The sequence below is a fragment of the Pteropus medius genome, unplaced genomic scaffold, assembly GCF_902729225.1.
Source record: "Pteropus medius unplaced genomic scaffold, Ma_sr-lr_union100, whole genome shotgun sequence".
Classification (NCBI taxonomy): Eukaryota; Metazoa; Chordata; class Mammalia; order Chiroptera; family Pteropodidae; genus Pteropus; species Pteropus medius.
In genome coordinates this window covers 2458754-2477284 of record NW_024344378.1, presented here as the reverse complement: position 1 = coordinate 2477284, position 18531 = coordinate 2458754, and the positions used below count along the sequence as shown (strand labels likewise).

The window sequence follows — 18531 nt, the reverse complement described above, 5'->3', positions numbered from 1 at the left end:
TTGAGGTGCAGAGGACCCTTAACCCCTGCCGTGGACAGTCTGGGCTGTCATAAAACAGGTGCGTCTCACCGCCTGCCTCCGCCCGCCCCCTCCGCTGACTGCCCGCGGCCCTGATGTCCGCCGGCCACCAGCCTCCTTTCTGGACCTGAAACGCACAGGCCATCTCCTTCCTGGCTCTGTGTGCCTTAATGTCCTGCTGCCCTAGGGTATCCATTCAGGTAGAAGCCGATGCCCGCTGGGACGAGGGCACGCCCTGTCCCCGAGTCACCGGGGACACAAACCAGCTGTGTGACACAGGACGTGCCTTCCCTTGTGGAGCGTGTCCGCAGGCGGGGGTGGGATGTGGGAAGGAAATACAAACCAACCCACCTACCCTCAAAACAGAATTGACTTTGCGAAGATGACCTTGGCCTTCAGAGCTGTGGTGAATCTGAACACTAGTCGGTCTCTGGCGCCCCCTGGTGGCGAGTTTAGCCAATAGCTTTCCTGATTGTGCTACTCGCTCAGAGTGACCGAAATTGGGGCCACCTGCGCTGGTTCCCACGGGGGAGGAAGGAGGTAACGCTGTGCCTTCTTTCAGTTCTCACTGTGTGCACGTGTCCCCTGCACGGTGTGTTTAGTGCCAGGGCTTCTCGTTCGTGTGACTCTTGGTGATTTTGCTATTCAAAATGATCCTAGTAAAAAAGCTATTTAAAAATTGGTAAAAACGTTTCTATAAAATATAAAGTGATATAAAAATGGCAGCAACTTTTGGACCAGGGGCCCCGTGGGCACTGCATTCTCTCCAGGCTTATGTGTGTGTGAATGGCAGTCACAGCCTCTCCAGCATGCAGGTGTGAAGTATTTACGGTGCTAAGGAGACAGTGTAACATGTGGGAGTTATTAGATCAGATAGGACGAGAGTGTGATGAGTTAAAATTACGTAGCTTAAAACATACAAAATTAAAGGCTGCATGATATTTACTGATACTGCTTATTAAAACATTAAGTGAGCAGCTAAACGAACTGTATACCCAGTATGTTTGTATTTTTATAAAGGAAATTACAGCCACTTTTACTTTCTTTCATTGAGCTTTTCTCAAATTTCTTCGCTTTCTGAATCAAGCAGAATGACTTCATTAAATAGAAAAATACTGTTATTAATAAAAATCTCTATTAGCCAATCGTGCAGAATTGTTCTTACAGTTAACATACCCAGGGAGCATCTGGCGATCCATTCTTGAAGATGATAAGCAGACGGGTAAAGGAATCTACAGCGGCTTCAAACAATGGTCCCAAAAGCCAGGCAGAATGCTGTCTACTGTCCCTAAGCGCGAGTGGCTGTGCTGTGCCTCACGAAGAGATGCGTCAGGTCAGCTTTGCCCAGGGGCGAGTGACAGTGCTATTGGCTGTGAGTTCAGAGCCAATGACAACACCATGCATGCAAAATAGGTGTCTTTAGGCAGAACGCACATAGGGCGAGTTTACGTACGGCTGGCTGACCAAAACGCTGTGACCAGAGGCTCGAAGGTCCCTAAGCCTGTACTTCCCCTGCGCGTCCACTAGTTCTGTGTCTGCAGTGACTTTAGCAGTGGTCCCCAACCTTTGTGGCCCCAGGGACCGCTGCTCCTGTGAGAATCTGATGCCTGAGGATCTGAGGCGGAGCTGAGGCGGTGATGCTGGCGCTGGGAGCGGCTGCACATACAGATGAAGCTTCGCTCGCTCCTGCTCACCTCCTGCTGTGTGGCCTGGTTCCTAACGGGCCGCGGATTGGTACTGGTCCACAGACTGACAGTTTAGGGACCCCTGATTTAGAGGACCGAGCCAGCGCAGGTGACCAGGACCTGCGGTGCGTGGGGGTGAGAGCCAGGCTGACACGGGGAGTGGGGACCCAGCCCCCGCCCAGCCTCTGCTGTTACGCAGGCGGGACCAGAGCAGGGAGGCCATGGGCCCCTTCTGGACACTCAGGCAGAGGCCTGTTTTCATGTCGTCGAGGGCTTTTATGACCTCTACACCAAACAGTGACTAGATAAAAGGGGAGTCCTCAGGCAGTGTCACCAAGGCCCTGGGGAAAGGCGAGGGGCCTGGGTGGGTGCCCCTCTCCTGTGAGCCCAGCGGAAGAGTCCAGCGTGTAGGCATTAGAGCAGAGGTTGGGGGCTGGACACCCCATGCCCCGGGCTCGGTGGTCTGCACAGATCCTCAGCCACGCGGGCTGCGGCTAAGGGCCCTCGGTCTCCGCTGATGGCTTGCTCGGGGACAGCTGGGGGTCTCTTTCCCACCAGAGCCCGGGGCAAGTGCTCCAGGCCACCCGTGGGATCAGGGAGAGTGTGCTGTTCTCCCACCACGTGCTGGGGGAGCCCTGGACTCCGCCCGGGCCCCTCGCCGCCTGCCTCCTGGCCTCAGAAGCTCGTCCCGCTGCTGCCACCAGCACCCCGTCCCCTCTCCCCACTGAGAAGGTGCACGAGGCTAGAACACGAAGGAAGTTGGGGCGGTGACCTGGAGCATGACAGCAGGCAGCCGGCCTCCCACACTGAAGGCAGGCAGGGCACCCGGCCGGAAATAGGCCAAGACTGCAGACTCAGTCACCACTGGGTGACGAAAGCGTTTCTGGGCTTCTGCTCCTCCCTGGCACCGGTGGGGCTCAGACGCAGCCCGAGATGGGGTGCCAGGCAGACGCCCAGGAGCCACCGACTCCCCATGGACAGCGACCGTGCGGGCAGGAAGCCATACCCATGCACAGGGGACAGCATGAGCAGTTGCCCCGGATACGCCGTGGAGGCAGGGTGTTGACGCTGGCTCCGAAGGCTTTATTGAGCAGTGACATTTTGACATCAGAATTCAGGGCTCGGGGACGGAAGGCTGCTCCCAGCTCACCTGCTTCCCTTCCAGGCACCAGGGGGACGGGGGAGGGGTGAGAGGTGGGGACACAGGGCACAGGTGGGTGGCTCAGGCTACTCCCTCCCCCGTACACCATCAGCCAGCTCTGGAGCGGTGGTCTGTCATGAAGGTCAGCCACTCACGTCCCCATGGCCGGCTCCGTCAGGACCCGAAGGCCGCAGTCTGGGCGCTGGCCCCTCGAACGGCGTCAGGCCGGGGCCCCTGGCGCTGTCCCGTCCACGCCTCAGAACGCTGTGTTGAAGGGGTAGTCCTTGTGGTTTTTGGTTCTGGAGACCAGAAAATAAATGGCGAAGAAACAGAGAGAGACTCTCAGTGTACGAGAAATGTTGTGTGACCGAGTTACGTGTTTCCATGGTCCCTGGCACGTGACCCTCGTCCTTGGGCTCACTGAGGGGTCCTTCCCCGAACAGTGACGATTCTGAGATCAAGCCTTAATCAGCCTCAAGTGTCACAAGCGGCCGTCTGGGGACCGGCCGTCGGGGGTGACGGCGCCTGTGCCCAGCGGTGGCGGAGCCCACTCACGTGTCGAAGGCACAGAGTCGCAGGTTCCTGTCCAGGCCTAGAATGTCATTCATTTCCTGTTCTGTCAACTCGAAGTCGAATACCTGGAACCGAAGCACGATATCCACGGCTCACGCAGGGGACACTCGGCGGAGCACGAGCCACTGTGGGGTGCTGAGCCGGACGCCTGGGGGACACTTTCTGTGACACCCGTTGCGGTCCCCGGCCCTCGGCCTCTGCTCCCAGAGGCACTGGCATGTGGCTGTCTGGAGCCCTTGGAAAGATGGGGTGTGCGCTATTTGTCCCTCAGGAGCGAGGGGTATACAGAGCAGTCCAAAGGTGCAGCAAAGAAGTTCCCCACGATTGCAGAAACACCCCAAAATGTCCCAATATCCCCCAAAACATCTATTCCACCCCGAGCAGCTAGGGAGGCCCTGTGACTCCACAGTGGCTGTGACACGCGTGACCCGCAGGTGTCTTGCTGGCCCGTGTGCTCGGCTGCCCCCGTTTGGCCCTGACACACCCGGGGCCGGCGACTTGTTCCTGCTTCGCAGCTTCTACACAGGACAGCCAGCCCGAGGGCCAGGAGAGATGGTCCCCTGCGCCCAGGAAGGGACCGGCCCCGGCCACAGGAGCCCCTCTGCGCGTGCGGCAGAGGCGGGGACTCCGTGTTGGTGGCTCTGCCTGGAGAGCCTGGCCCCGGCAGCGGGGACGATGGGCAGTGTGGCCGAGCGGGGCCGGCACCCTGGTCCACCACGCCTCCCTCCCCGTTCCACCCTGTCTGCAGCCTGGGCTACGGCCTCAGCTCCGGTCCCCACGCTGTGGCCTGGCGAGAGGCTCCCGCTCACACGGGGCCCCAGCTCTCTGACACCCAGGAAGACACTTGCCTGAATGTTCTCGAGAATCCGCTTTGGGTTAACGGACTTGGGAATGACGATCACATTTCTCTGGACCTGAAACCGGATCAATATCTGCAGGAAAAAAAGCCTAATATGAGACGGGGTCACATGGGGACGGGGTCCAGCTGCTTCCCCGAGGGTCACGTTTTCTGTGCACAAAGCCCACTGTCGGGGCCACGGATGCTGTGACCACACACTCTCCATTCCAGAGCCTTAGGGACAAACGTCACTTTGTGCCACCAGCACGGGGCGAGACGCCGCTGGCCTGGGAGCTCAGAGGACCAGCCAGTGCCTCAGCGAGACTTCATGACCACGTCCAGTCCTCAAACAACAGGCCCTCAGAGCAAGGAGAGAGTACTAGATGCCTCTTCCGGTCACTCAGCGGGCGGGCTGAGGGATGCGGCCCCAGGGGTCTGAGGAACACCAGACAGCTCTGGTCAGTCACCAGCTTGGCCAGAAGGGTCCTCCCCACCTGGTCCAGGGCTCCCGGAGCAAGCCGAGCGGCGTCCCCCGCCCAGCAGGCGCCCCACCTGCCTGAGCCGGAGACTTCTGATGCTTCCGTGCGATGCTCTGAATCACAAGGTCGTCCATCAGGTCCACCCCCTCGCTGCAGGGGACAGGGCAGGGCTAAGACCCCACGCCGCCCCTCAGGAAGGCGAGACCCCCTCCACCGTGGGAGCCCTGCGCTCCTCCTGTCTGGCTCCAACACCTGCGGGATGTCTGGGTGGTGCAGGAAAGCCTGTCACCACACCTGCTGTCTAGGGACGTCAAGGTTCACACCTGGGGAACATGGCTGGACGCACTGCCCATGCCTACGTGGTGCTCTGTCTGGAGACGCGGGAGGCAGCTTGGGGCGCGCAGGCCTCTGCCTCTGCCACGGCTTCCGGGCTCTTCCTGGGGGCCTGCAGCGCCACCGCCAAGAACAGATGGCTACGGATGGTGGCCCCAGACGAGCCGCCGTCGACTGCCACGAGGAAGCCGGTGCGGTGGACACGCGGACCTTTCTGCGGCTGTGAGGCTGCCCCGGACCTGCCCCTCGGCGTCTGCCCAGCCGCGGACAGGCCTGAAGCGCCCCGCGGAGCCATCGTCCAGCGAATGTTTATTAAGCAGTTAATCAACATTTCGCGCACTGGGCGAGGAACAGCCCTCAGTGTCTCCTGCAGGGACCAGAGCCCACTGCATCTGGCCGTGGGCCCAGGGCGCTGGCCACCTCCCTCCACTCACTGTCCCACTGGGTTCTGCCGCCCAGGCTCAGCTGCGGATACGACTCAGCCTCTCCCAAGTTCACACACTCGGGCCCATCTCACCGGGGGACACACGGGCAAAAGCAAACAATTTTGGCCTTTGCTGTGCTGCTGTCGTGCCCTGGGCACTAAGCTAGGGGCTGGGCCGAGAGTCACGACTTAGGTGTAGCCCTGCACACCAGTAGCTCTGCCACGCGGGAGAGACTGAGAAGAAAGTATGGACAAGATAGTGTGACAAGGGCTGTGGACAAAGCACGGATAAGAGGAAGTCAGGAGGGCCGCCTGGAGGAGGTGGCCCTGAATTAAGCCTTACATTAGACATTGGAGTTAGCCAGATTAAAAAGAAAGATGGCAACAAGCTTTCCGGGTGAAGAGAACAGTGCAGAAGCACAGACACGGGAAGGGCATGTGACGGCCTAGGTGCAGGCATGTTCGCAGGAGGGAACGAGGTGAGGCGGCCAGGCCTGTCAGGACCGCTAGGCCATGCCAGGACCTGAAGAGTCTGTCAGCAGGAGGGTGACACGGCTGTGCGGACGGTGGCTGAGAACCCAGCCAACTTGGGAGGAGTCAGGGGCCGCTGTCACGAGGGCGGTGACATGGCACAGAGGTGGAGACGGACTCTGAGGTCGCAGGCAGACGACCGGCGCCCTTGCTGATGGGTGGGCTGGGGGCTGGGAAGGACGATCCCAAGCTCTGGCCCAGGGGGCTGTGGGCAGAGTTCAGGTTCTGGGGGACCTTTCCACAGAGGTGGAGACATGTGGCCTGTCCTCATGGGGCTGGCAGAGGACTGTGGACACGAGGTGTGAGCTCGGCGCTTCCTGCTTGTCATGCCCCTCATGCATGACCAGGCCCTCGACAGCTCCCGGCACCGGCCCCCCAGCACACAGGGTGGCTGAGGTCTCCCCGCCTTGCTCACCCTCCATTGACCGTGCACCCACTCCGGCCACGCGCCCCTACCTGGAGCCGCCGAGGGGCCGGTACGCAGTCACGGACACACCTCTGGACTGGCAGAAGCTGATCAGGTTCTTCTGAGCAAGGTACGGGTGGCACTCGATCTGCGAGGACAATCACAGCTGACCGAGACCACTCGGACCCATGTCGGCATCCCAGCCCTGCCCCCGACGAGCCACGTGGCCATCCCAAGCCCGCGGCCCACGCCTGGCAGTGAAGGGCCGGGCTGCGGGGCTCAGAGGTGCCGCCCGTAGACAGGCCTGAGGGATGGCGTCAGGGCACACCGTGGCCCCGGTACGCGGGCCACTAGTGGGCATCGCAGGTGTCGTCGCTCTTTGTGACCGGCTGCTTGGCCACTGGGGCGAGTGCTGCATGGGGGCGGGGACTTGGGCCTGGGTTCTGCTCGCAGACACCTGGCTCCCCAACATGTAGGTGGACGGCAGGTGCTCAGCGGATGACTGAGGCAGGGGAGGCACGCGTGACAAACACGCTGCGGCCAACCCCCGGGGGCAGCTCGGGAAACTCGAGAGCAGGCTCCCGCCTCCTGCACGTCCTGAGTGCCCACCTGCTTCCAGCTGGGAGAGGCTTAGAGTAAACACGCGGCAGAGCGGGTTCAGAACCACGGACAGTGCCCGCAGGCCAGGAGGCCCAGCCAGGGACCTGAAGGAGAGGCCGCTGGCTCCCCAGAAACCCCTCGAAGGGGCGCTGCTGGGGTTCACCACCCACTGGGTGGCAAGGCCTCCCCACCTCACAGCCTGGGCGGCAGCACGCCCCTGATTTAAAGTACCACTAAGCCGATGCCGGACACACGGCGGGAGCAGCTCTGCACAGAAACAGCCTGTGTGCCCGAGGTCTGGAGGCGGGGAGACCAGGGGCAGCAGGCTGGATGTGGGCCGCTCCCCATGCTGGTGGCCAGAGCCTCGGAGAGGCTGTGGCCGGCCCTGGCTCTGGTCGCTGCACACGTGTGTGCTCACCGAGCTGCCTGCGAGGCCCAGCCACGGGGATTCCCGCGTCTGCTGTGCCTCGGTTTGGAGTGCCATTTACACCAAGGTGCAGAACGCGATGCTCTGTTCGGAGTGTCCCCAAAGTGGGACAGCCCGAAGGCCTTTCGACAGCAGACGGGACCCTCGCATGGGGACAAGGTGGACGGCCCCGCGCGAACACGGGAGGACCTGACACACATGCTGCGTGTGGGGAGCCAGACCCAGAGGAGCACGCGTGTCGCACGTCCGGGCACGGTCCGCAGGCCAGCCTGCGCTGTCAGACACGGGCAGCCCTCGGCGGGAGGGGGCTCCTGGGACGCCGGCCGTGGGGTTTTTCCCAGGGCGAGGGCCGTCATGGGCATGTACCAAACTCTGATCTCACGTATGCACTTTTTGCAAATACACAAGATGCTAATAAGAAGTTTAAGTAAAATAAATGTCCTTCACCTTACAGAGCCAGCTAGTCTATGAAACTACCCCTCATCCTGCAGCATTAAAGTCTCAGCAGCGTCTGAGAACCTTTCGGTTGTCCCGCGGTTTCCCGCAGCAACCTGCTCGGCTGGGGAGAGGGGGGAGGGGCCCTTGGCTCTCCCCCGGGAGGCCGGCGGCCTCTGACCATCACCAACGAGGGATGAGGGCCTGCCAGGCCTGCTGCTATTTCCCAAGACAGCTGCTGACCCCCCACGGCTGCACAGGGGGAGACGCTCATCTCTCGCCTTCCATCCAATGCCACCTCCTCACAGACACGCCTTTAAAAAGGCCTCGCCCGCCCGCCGTCACCGTCCACTGCCCCGTGTCACCTTCCACAGCCTGCCTCGTGCTCTGCCCCTGCTTTCGTCTCCAGCATGCGGTGGGGACAGCGGAGAAGCCGGCTGTGTCAGCGAAAGCTGCTTGGCGTCCACAGCTCACCTGGTTGGTCAGTGGCTTGAACCGCAAGTTGGGTTTACTCAAAAGTCTGTCCAGCTGCTCGTGGTTGAAGTTGGACACTCCGATGGCCTTCACCAGCCCTGCGTCCACCAGGTCCTCCATGGCCTAGCAGGGACGAGAACGACTTGTGGCGTGGCCGTCCACTCCACTGACCACCTGAGGCACGCGCTCCTTCGCACGGCATTCCGCAACTGGCTCTGCTCGACATCTGAGGACATTTTACTTGACGTGTCATGAGCATCTGAGGTCTACGTTTCTGTCGGTTAGTGGCTGGGGGTCTCGGGCACCATGATATGACCTCGCTAAGCCTCGATTTCCTCATCTGCCCAAAGGGGACGATTATCCGTGTCACAGGGTTAAGGACATACCGAATCATGCGCACGGCACTGAGCTAACACTCGGCACTGCAGCTGTGATGGTTCTGACTGCCCTGGTGCCCGTGGGAACGCCCGCCGACTGCCTAGCTCGCCGCCCCCTCAGCACGCCGACGCAGGCCACTCCGACCCAGCACTGCCCCCCGCCTGACGGGGCTCGAGGGCAGAGCGCCTGGAAGTCCTGTGCTGTTGCCTGACCGGCAGGCCGGGCTGGCCCTCAGCTTCAGAAAGAGTGTGGCCTGCGCCGGGGCGAGCGGGCGGCACGTTGCTGAGTGGCCGTGGGGCTGGCGGCCAGAGTCGGTGTGCACCGCAGACGTCACCCAGGCCTCGCCTGTGTGACGCCAACAGCCCAGCATCGGTGAACCTGGGCCCGGGGCCGTGGGTGGCTGACAGCTCAGATGCCTGGGTCACCCCTGTCCGGCCGATTTGGCTGTTGGGAGTGGGAGGCCGAGGCCGGGCGGTCCCAGGGGACTCGTGCTGTCCCCTCGCTCACACTCACTCTCAGGCTGGTCCACCAGGCTCCAGGTGCCCGGTGGGCGGGGCTCGGGCCAGCCTCCCGCACCCTGGATTCACTGCCACGTGCCCCACACCTGTCACCTCCTGACTCCCGCTTCATCGCAGGCCTCACCCCTTCTCACCCAGACGCCTGCAGCAGGCCGGACGTGGCCCCTCTCCTCCCCGCCCCACCCTGGCTTCACCGGCGGCCACGGTTTCCCTCCCGAGACGCCTACGAAGGGGCCGCAGGGACGGCAGGTCACCAGGGAGGTGACACCGGCTGCCGGGGCACGGACGGTGAAATTTTCTTTTTCACATTTTCCTGTAGTTTTGGTAATGACCCTGTGGTATTTTTAAACCAAAGAATGAATAAGCATTTTAGGGTGAAGGGTGGTCTGGATCAGCTATCCCTAAAACAGGTTTCAGACGAGCCAGACGACACCGAGCTCTGAGTCCCGTAGCCTGGCGTCCCCTCCGTACATGTGTGACACATGTGCGTCTCGAGGACACACAGGCCAGTGTCCCTGAGCAGGAGAGGGCCCCATGGGAGACGCCGCCCGGGCTCAGCCTACCTCCCACGTGTCCAGGTAGTCGGTGTCACTCGGAACTGTCATGCCGTTGTGGTCCAAAGGCAGGTCCTCCTCCCCGGGCTGCGAGGACGAGAGGGGAGCAGCTTGCTGAGGCGGGGCTGGCACCCCAATCGGGGGACCGGGTGCGGGCGGCACGGTGCCCCGCGGCCTCCTTTCCCCAGGCCCCGCTCGCGCCTTGGCAAGACCTCGCGCTGGCCGGACTGGGTGGCCAGCGAAGTCCCCGCCGGCCCGGACGTCCACTGCCCACACCTCGCCGGGCAGGAAAGGATGACTTGGAGGCTGGCCCGTGGCAGAACGTGGTTCGGCATCTTCGGGGGACGAGCAGGGTCGACTGCCCCCCGAGCACACTGCCAGGCTCCGCCCTGCTTTTCCTAGCCCCCCGCCTCGGCAGGGCAGAGCAGTGGGGATTAGGGCACAGAGCACAGGCGGCCGCGGGCACCGACGTGCAATCCGCCTGCCCGCCACGCTCAGCGCTGCTGCCTCTCATGGGCAGACGGGGTGTGCGTGACACACGTTTACTCAGTGACACCCAGTCGTTCTCGTGAGCCACACGGGGAAAGCCGTCTGAAACTGCAGCCTGATCCACGTTTCTGAGGAATTTTCCATGTGAAGCAACTAACTGTCCCGCCACAGAGCCCCCTCCCACAGCGCCGTGTCCCTCTGCCTCCGCACGAGCACTGCCTGGCCCCGTCCTTGGGGTCGGCTGACACCCAGACGGCCCAGGACAGTGACCTGACAGAGGATGACGGCTCCTGGGCCCCGGGAACCCTCCAGAGCCTCCCTGAGCCTCGGGGACCAGGAACGCGGCCCACACGCAGAGCCGCGGTGAGGCCCGAGAGGGGAAGGTGCGCGAGGCGCCTCCGCTGTGCCTGGTTCCCCAAGAGCGGAGCTCGGCAGCCTGAACCGGCACCCTCGGCCCCGCCGCTCTGCCCTGCCAGCGTGACGATGTGCCGCTGTCACGTCCTCATCGAAAGCACAGAGCTGGAGGCAAAGCCGCACGCGGCACGAAGCGGTTTCTGCGGCTTAATCTAGAAAGAAACCGCGCTGGGCGCACACCATGCACAAGCTCCTCACACACGCGCACACGTGGGGGACGCCCGTGCACCGCCGCCCACACCAACGGAGGGACAACGCCCTTCCGAGGACGTCTCTGCTCCCCGGTGCCCCCTGTGGGACTGAGCCCCGGGTTGGGCAGGCTGCATCTTGGAGGGGCCGGTGCACGGGGCCACCCACGCCAGGACCAGCCCGGGCCGAGGCTGGGCGAGGGGCGAGCTGGTGTGACGGGGACACGGCGTGAGGTGCAGTCCAGTGGAGAGCACAAACCGGATGGAGAAATAAGCTCCCCCAGACCCCACTGGGCCCACTGCCGGTGATCGGGCGGGTGGGCCCCATTCCACAGAGAGGCTGTCGCGCCCCAGGGCCCTGGGAAGTGACGTGAGCGGCAGCGTGTGCTCTGAGACCTGCTTTCCCCTGAAGACCGGTGGGAAAGATAGCTGCCCGCTTGGCTTGGAGAAGCAAGGACCAAGGGGACTGGAGGACCTTGAGCCCAAGCCTGTCCTGAGTCGAGGCCTGGGGACAGGTGACTGTGCGTGTGTGGCTGCTGCCGCCCGAGGACCCCTGTGCCCTGGCTGCCGGCCCAGCTCTCCCCACCGCCCGCCGGGCAAGACCAGGCAGAACGGTGCCAGCGGGGACTCGGCAGCGCCCGCGCAGTACCTTGAAGCCCATTGGCCAGTGCATGAGGTAGAGGTCCAAGTAGTCCAGCTTCAAGTCCTTCAGGGTCCTGCAGCAGGCTGCTCTCACCAAGGTCTTCTTATGGCAGGTGCACCAGAGCTGCAAGGGGAGGCGGACAGCTCACTGCCACGTCGGCCCCTGGCTCCCACAAAGCACCCAGGAGCAGACGGCCGTAAACGCAGCGGGCAGTGGCACAGGCCCCCGGGGGCCACACGTCTGCAAAGCCGGCTCCCTCTGCCTCACTCCCCTCATGGAGGTCGGGGAAGCATGAAATATTTGCATCCACTGGGACCAAAAACAGATGCCCGCAGACAGAAAAGATATGAGGAAAAATCTGAAGAATTTCTGTACTGAGTTTCCCACTTAAACAGACCCCCTGTGGAAGGTTCTCTGTGACTGAGGCCTCGTCGTCCCGCGGTTAGAGCAGGCGGGCACTCAGCCACGGCCGCGGACGCCCTCTGTGACACAGCGACTTCGTGACTCGTTCTCTCTCATTGTTTGCTTCATTACACTATTTAAGATTAACTGTGACAGAAGCTAATCTGAAGGCGCCATCGCAGCAAAAGGAAAAACAAAAATAAATAAGCAAAAGAAAGAAGATCGAAATATGCAAAAATAAACCACAAGCACAGGGTATTAACAAAAAAGAAACCAGAAGTAAGTATGTCATACTGTTAACAATAGTGCTTTCTAGGTGGTGGGTATATCTCCGATTTGTTTTTTAAAACTTATATTTCTAAGGCTTTTCTAAATTTCCAGAATAGTGGGCACGCAGCCTCTAGGGGGCGACCTGTCCCCAGATCACAGGACTGGCCTTGGACACAAACCCCCAGGTGCCCATCACCGCACCCTGGCCGTCAGGGGAGATTGTGGTCCCTTGGTCAAGGTCACACGTCGCCTGCTCTGTCACAGCACTACTGAGTGACAGGAACTCTCTCTGGTGACGGAGCAGCAAACCTACTACAGGGGCAGACTGAACCCTGTGACTGTGGAAGACACTCAGGGAGTAAGCACTGCAGAGTCTGTGCCACACGCGAGGACGAGGACGCTGGGGCCCAAGCCAGCTGTGACTGACGCCGTCCCTCACGTCTCAGGCCAGAGCTGGCACGTGACCCCACGGTTCCTGGCCTGATGGCCTTAGCAAGCTGCTGCTCCCAACTCGGCCATCGCCCCCTCCCACCTCCACGGCTGTTACGGTCTCCTGCCTCCCGCCTCTGTCCACACGCACGCGGCCCGCCCCGGCCACATCTCCCGCACGGCGCTGGTCCCACTCACATGGAGGCGAGCGGCCCCCTGAGACCTGGGGACAAAAGGCGCCCCTAAGACGGCGTCTGGCCTTCCGGGGCCAGCCCGTCCCCGGCACCGGCCTCGCTGCTCCTGTCGGCTGCCAACACTGCTCGACCCAGGAGCTAACCGCAAGCTTCTGACAGGTCCCCGTACCCCACGCACTGTCCCATGCCTCGTGCTGTCCCCTCCGTTTATCACGCTGTCCCCGGTCCCTTCAGCCGCGCCACTCCCAGAAGTCAGGCCTGGGTCAAGTATGGATGGAGTGGCCAGCTCCACGGCAGCCTGGGAAATCGTCCGGGCGCTGAGCCAGCTGTCCTGTCGCCAGGCCCTCATCGGCCGCCCCTCGGGCCTGGGGCGTCCTACCTTACTGGTGATGAACAGGTCCTCCCGCCGCACGGCGCCCTCGGTGACCTTGCACTGGAGGCCGGCGCCGACCTCGCCCTCGTTGTGGTACAGGTACGCGCAGTCGAAGTGCCGGTACCCCGCGTCGATGGCCAGCTTCACCGCCTCCGTCACCTCCCCGGGAGCCGCCTGCGGAGGAGAGAAGCGCACGTCACCCGCACACGCTCAGGAGAAGCCGGCCCTGCAGAACGCAGAGCCGGCACACGGAGACGCAGACGTCACCGGACTGGCACCGTTCTCCATGGGCCCTAAAATGAGGGCGCTGAGGCCAGAAAGCGGGGACCCACTGCCTCGGTTCAGCTCCCCCCGTACTTGGGCGAAACTCTATAGGTGTCTTGAGTGCCTGCGAGTAAACGAGCGAGAGGCTGTGCTTTCTCAGTGAACAAGGAATAAGCCGATGTAGGATGATCAATAATAATAATAATAATGATAATGATAATGATAACGATGGCTGAGCTACGAGGAGGCACAGACCCACCCTGGGCCCGCAGAGACGCCGGTCCCTGTGTACAGGTGCACAGACGCGCACGGAAGCCAGCTCTTCGCATGGCGGCGTCTGCCCAAACCCAGGAGCAGCCTGGCGTCTGCAGAGTACGGACGCTTGGCGGAGAAAGCGCTCAGTGTGCCCTGGGCAGCCTGCCAGCACAGGGCCTGGGAGGGGGAAGACGCGCGTAAGGCTCCATTCCACCCACCCCAACATTCCCAGTGGGCTTCGGGGCTCGCAGAGCCGTCCTCACGTCGACCTCGGAGAGCCAGATCTTCGTTTAACAAGCGGTGGATTCAGAGTGGCTGCAAGCTAATGAACCAAGGATCCATCTTAAGTCAGAAAAGGAACCACCGAGGAATTAGAAGAGGAAATGACAATAAGAATAAATATCAAAGATACGACAGAAGGTCAACAAGGTCAGAGGCTGGTTCTTCGACAAACCTTAATGAAGTAGCCAAACTCCTGACAAGACTGAGAAGACCGACTTTTTTAAGTGACGTGAATGAGAGCACATACAGAGAAAGTACAGATTCGAAATCTATGAAAATGTTGTCAGTAACTGTAAGCTGGCAATTTGGAAAAATGAAACGAAATGGAAAAATTCCTAGAACAACTTCAGAAGCAATATACACTGAATTGTCTCATGATTATTCCAAAAATGAAGCGATTAGTTTAAGATATACATACGTGCAGAGTTCTACTAGAATTTTCAGAACAGAAAACTCAATTTAAACAAAATCTTTTGGACAAGAGAAAAAGAGAAAATCACTCCCAACTCATTTGGTAGAAAATGAGCACAACCCTGACATCAAAAGCAGACAAAACGTTAAAAATTATACATTTATCTCACTTATGAATATAGTTGCAAAAATCCTCAGTAAAACAAGTTAGATACAATAAGAAAAATGATGTAGCACACTCATACTGAGGTCAGCCTAGATATCCAAGGATGGCTTGATAATAGAAAATCCGTAATGATTCATAGATAAAAAGAAAAAAAAAACCCTCTCGATTGATGTTGGATAAAATTCAACACGCACTCGTGATTTAAACTCTTAATAAATTAGGAGAAAGGAAACTCTTTAACTCAATAGAGAATATCCATGTTTAAAACAACAAAAACTCAGGAGAACAAAAACAAACCAAAAAACCCAGGCAGGCATCACCCATAATTGTGGAAATGTGGGAAGCATTGCCTGTAAAGTCAGGAACGCGACGGAGGGGCCACTGCACCGGAGGTCCCGCCCAAAACAGGCAACTCAGAAAATGCCATCTGAGGCTGAAGGATCAGAGCACAAGCAAAGGAAACTCTCATTATCTGCAAACAATACGATCGTTTATGTAGAAAACTCAAGAGAAACTGTAGGCGAGTTCACGGAAATAAGAGTACAGTTTAGCGAAGCGACTGGCATGGTGGTAAATGAACCAAAGACATTCGGTGTTTTTCTAAGCACCGAAAGCAAACAAGTTGAGAACATGATTTCAGATAAGCGTTATTTCAGCAGTGTTACAGACTACTGAATCCCCAGGAAGAATTCCAACAAAGAAGCGTGTGTTCTCTATGGGGAAAGCTATACCACCACGTGAAGGGACATTTAGAGAGGAAATGTGTTTAGGAGAATTTACTAACGAAATACACCATGCTTGTAGAGGGCCAGATTTGACATCACAAAGATGCCGATTCTCCTAGACTGATTTAATGGGATTCCACAGGCCCAGACACAGCTAGGCCCAGACACAGCTAGGCCCGTCTCCCCCTAGAACCGAAGCTGTCCTTGTGTTTCGCTTTGGCTGACTGAATTCATCAGAGATGCCAGTTCCAAGCCTCGGCCTCAGCAGCCTGGCAGGTCTTGTCGCCATGGTCCCAATAGCCCCGGGCTAGCCTGCTTGAGGATGAAAGTTAAGTGGAGCGGCCCACAGGTCCCAAGTGAGACCTGCCGGCCCCTGGACATGTGAGTGAGCCAGGCCGAGGTCCACATGAAGCTGTCCGGCTGACAACTGGACCTGCAGTGGTAACGAAGCACGTGTTGCTAAGCCGCCGAGCTTCTGTAGGTTGTGTTGTGGAAAACCTGAAGGCCTACCGCAACAAAGGGAGGTTTTGGCCTCTTAAGTATGGTTTTCACAGCTTTTCCTTACCCTGTGTGCAAGATCACGTGGACTTCTATATCCAGCCACGTGCAGAAGACAGAAGACGTAGAAGACAGAATCAGTCAGGCAAGAAAGGCAAGGCCATTAAAGCCATCAAGTGCTTATCGAATGGCTGCCAAATGCACGTCCTTGGCCAGATGCAGACAAGACAATGTGTAAAACCGTAAAACCGTACCTTTGGCCTCTGAGAGCTGATATGGATAAAAGAAATCATTTAAACGATATTTAGACGAACAGGGATTGGTCATTCTAATTCCTACTTTCCAATAACTTCCTGTGTGATTTTTTAAAGGAACATCTTTTTATCAAAGACTCAGTTAAAAAAAAAAAAGCAAACATGAAAGGCCTTTTAGTCAGTGTATGTCTCAAAGCACGGACAGGAATTAGAAGTCCCACAGGAATTAGAAGTCCCACGTGAAGTCCAAACCACTTCCACCATCAGGGTCTTACGCAGGGAATAAAGTCCGGTAACACCTAGCGGGTCATGGAGCCATTTCCTTATCTTTTTGATACAGATAATGTATTCCAACGACAGTTGCTGTTTGATCTAGTCAGGTGGCTGCCACTCTTTCTGCCCTTACCCAACCTTGACGACTTTTTCCTCTGGGCCTTCCCAAACATTAGTTCTGAATAATTATGATTTGGCCTCAGTACTGTAATAACTATGTATGGTGCCAGGTGGGCATTAGGCCAATGTAGGGGAGGGGAATCCCTCTGTAAGTTACATAAACCTTTAACCACCATGTTGCACACCCGAAACTAATATAAAATAATATCGGATTTAACTCTAATTGAAAAAAAAAAAATGCCACAGGGACAACTCCCATTCTTAGAAAATTTGCGATCTAAAAATTCTATCAATTTTTTCAAACACGGCAAGCCTCCCAAGGACGTACAGGCGACCAGTTGGTTGGCCTATGCTGCTGCGGGTGTCCCCGCGGGTGTTCCAGCAGGTGTCCCCGCGGGTGGCTCCTCCACATCAGGGCGGATCGCAGAGAGGACAGGCCCCGCACCTCCCCACCGCGAGGCCGCCTCACCTTCCAGGTGCCCAGGCCCACAATAGGTATCTTCTCCATGCTTCGGGGGACGTCTGCAGCTGCCACACCGGAGAGCGAAGCCATCGCTGTGGAGACTGGCTAGCAGCACCGGCCCCGGACACAGCGGTTGGCTGGTAGCGCCGGCCCCGGACACAGCGATTGGCTGGCAGCGCCGGCACGGGACACCGCGATTGGCTGGAGGCCCTGACGGCAGGCGCCCCGGTTGGCGAGCAGTTAGCGGGCACGCCCACGTCTCTGGGGGGTGGGACGTTGGGCCGGGGGCGCGCGCCAGCTGTTGAAGTCCCGGCAGGATCCGGCCGCGTCCCAGTTTCCCAGGAGCACGCCCGAGGTGCACCGCATCCGGGGGTGGGGGGAGCGATGCCGGGCTGATGGGCCGGGGTCCCCCGGATCCCAGCGTCAGCCCGGCCACCCCTGGGCGGCCTGGAGAGGACAGAGTCTGGAGCGCTGTGTCCTCAGCCCTGGGCGCCCAGGACCAGAGTAGGCCCCCGACCCCCACCCCACGGGGAGGGAGGGAAGGCCCGGTCCCCCGCTCTGCGACTTGAGCTTGGGGCAGGCTCGCAGGAGTGTTTTGTCTCGGTTCTCCTTGGATGGCCAGCCGCGCTGAATCCAGGAAATGCTTTTTACCCCGAGGTCCCTGGGACGAGGGGCGGCACTGGATTGCTCCTCCGGAGACCAGGGCTGGACCCCCATTGCTGGAGACTCCCGGTACTCAAGTGGAACTGGCCGGGGTGAGGAGAGGCGGCTTCGCGAGAGAGCTGGGCAGCCCGGGACCGTGGGCGGAAACCGGGGGACTCGGAGCCCTCCAGGTCCCTCTCATCACCCCCTGGAGCTTGCAGGTCCTGCTCTTTTGCCCCCTGGGGCCTGGGAGCCCCTGAAGACGCCAAACAAAAATGTGCTGTTTTCTGGTTTCCTGCCTTCGGCTGCAGCGCTGGGGCTGACCACAAGGGGCGGGCAACAGGAGCAGGGAAGGGACGGGGTCATTCTGGCCGTGCCTCTGCCCCCATCCCAACCTGCATCTTTTATTACTGGCCTCCATGCCACAGTGTGAGTTGTTCAGGGGCGGGGGGCTCTGAGAACCTCATGGATTCCTTCAGCTACTGAGAAAAAAGCAAAATTACTTTTTATTTGTGGGGCTGAAAAAATTCTTTACATACTGCATTTGCTTCACACTATGGCCACAAGTATTTTTGCATTTTGCTAACTGTCCATTTTGTTTGACCCGTCCCTCTTTTGTCCCACTCCAGCATGAAAATATGTCCCTGAACCTGGTAACCTGGTTGAGACTTGTAGGGTGGGGACTGTGAAGCAGGCACGCGGGAGAAGCTGGTAGAGTACGTGGTGTCTGACCTCCAGGGCAGACTCCTGTGTCACCCCCTTCTCCACACAACGGGGCACAGCCTGCTGCAGAGAGGCAGGTGCCGCTGCTGCCCACAGTAGCACACTGGGGACGCCGCAGCCACCTAGCTGTGTGTCTTGGGAATGTTCCTCCACCTCTCTGAGCCTCAGTTTGTTCGTGTGAAAGCTGGAGTGCTACGAGGGCCAAACCCAGGGCTGTTGTCTGTACTAATGTGAGCTGT

At 59.2% G+C, this 18531-nt stretch overlaps 1 protein-coding gene across 1 annotated transcript; it reads right to left on the bottom strand.

The window, feature by feature from the left end:
- Positions 1-2763: 2763 nt before the first annotated feature.
- Positions 2764-17078, bottom strand: AKR1E2 (aldo-keto reductase family 1 member E2). The gene is made up of 10 exons (XM_039870989.1): positions 16934-17078; positions 13223-13390; positions 11555-11671; positions 9824-9901; positions 8365-8487; positions 6479-6576; positions 4812-4884; positions 4266-4349; positions 3400-3482; positions 2764-3143 (listed from the first exon to the last, which is right to left on the bottom strand). Exons 1-10 carry the CDS (start codon positions 17015-17017, stop codon positions 3101-3103), a joined length of 951 nt encoding a protein of 316 aa, XP_039726923.1. The 5' UTR covers positions 17018-17078; the 3' UTR covers positions 2764-3100.
- Positions 17079-18531: the final 1453 nt, after the last annotated feature.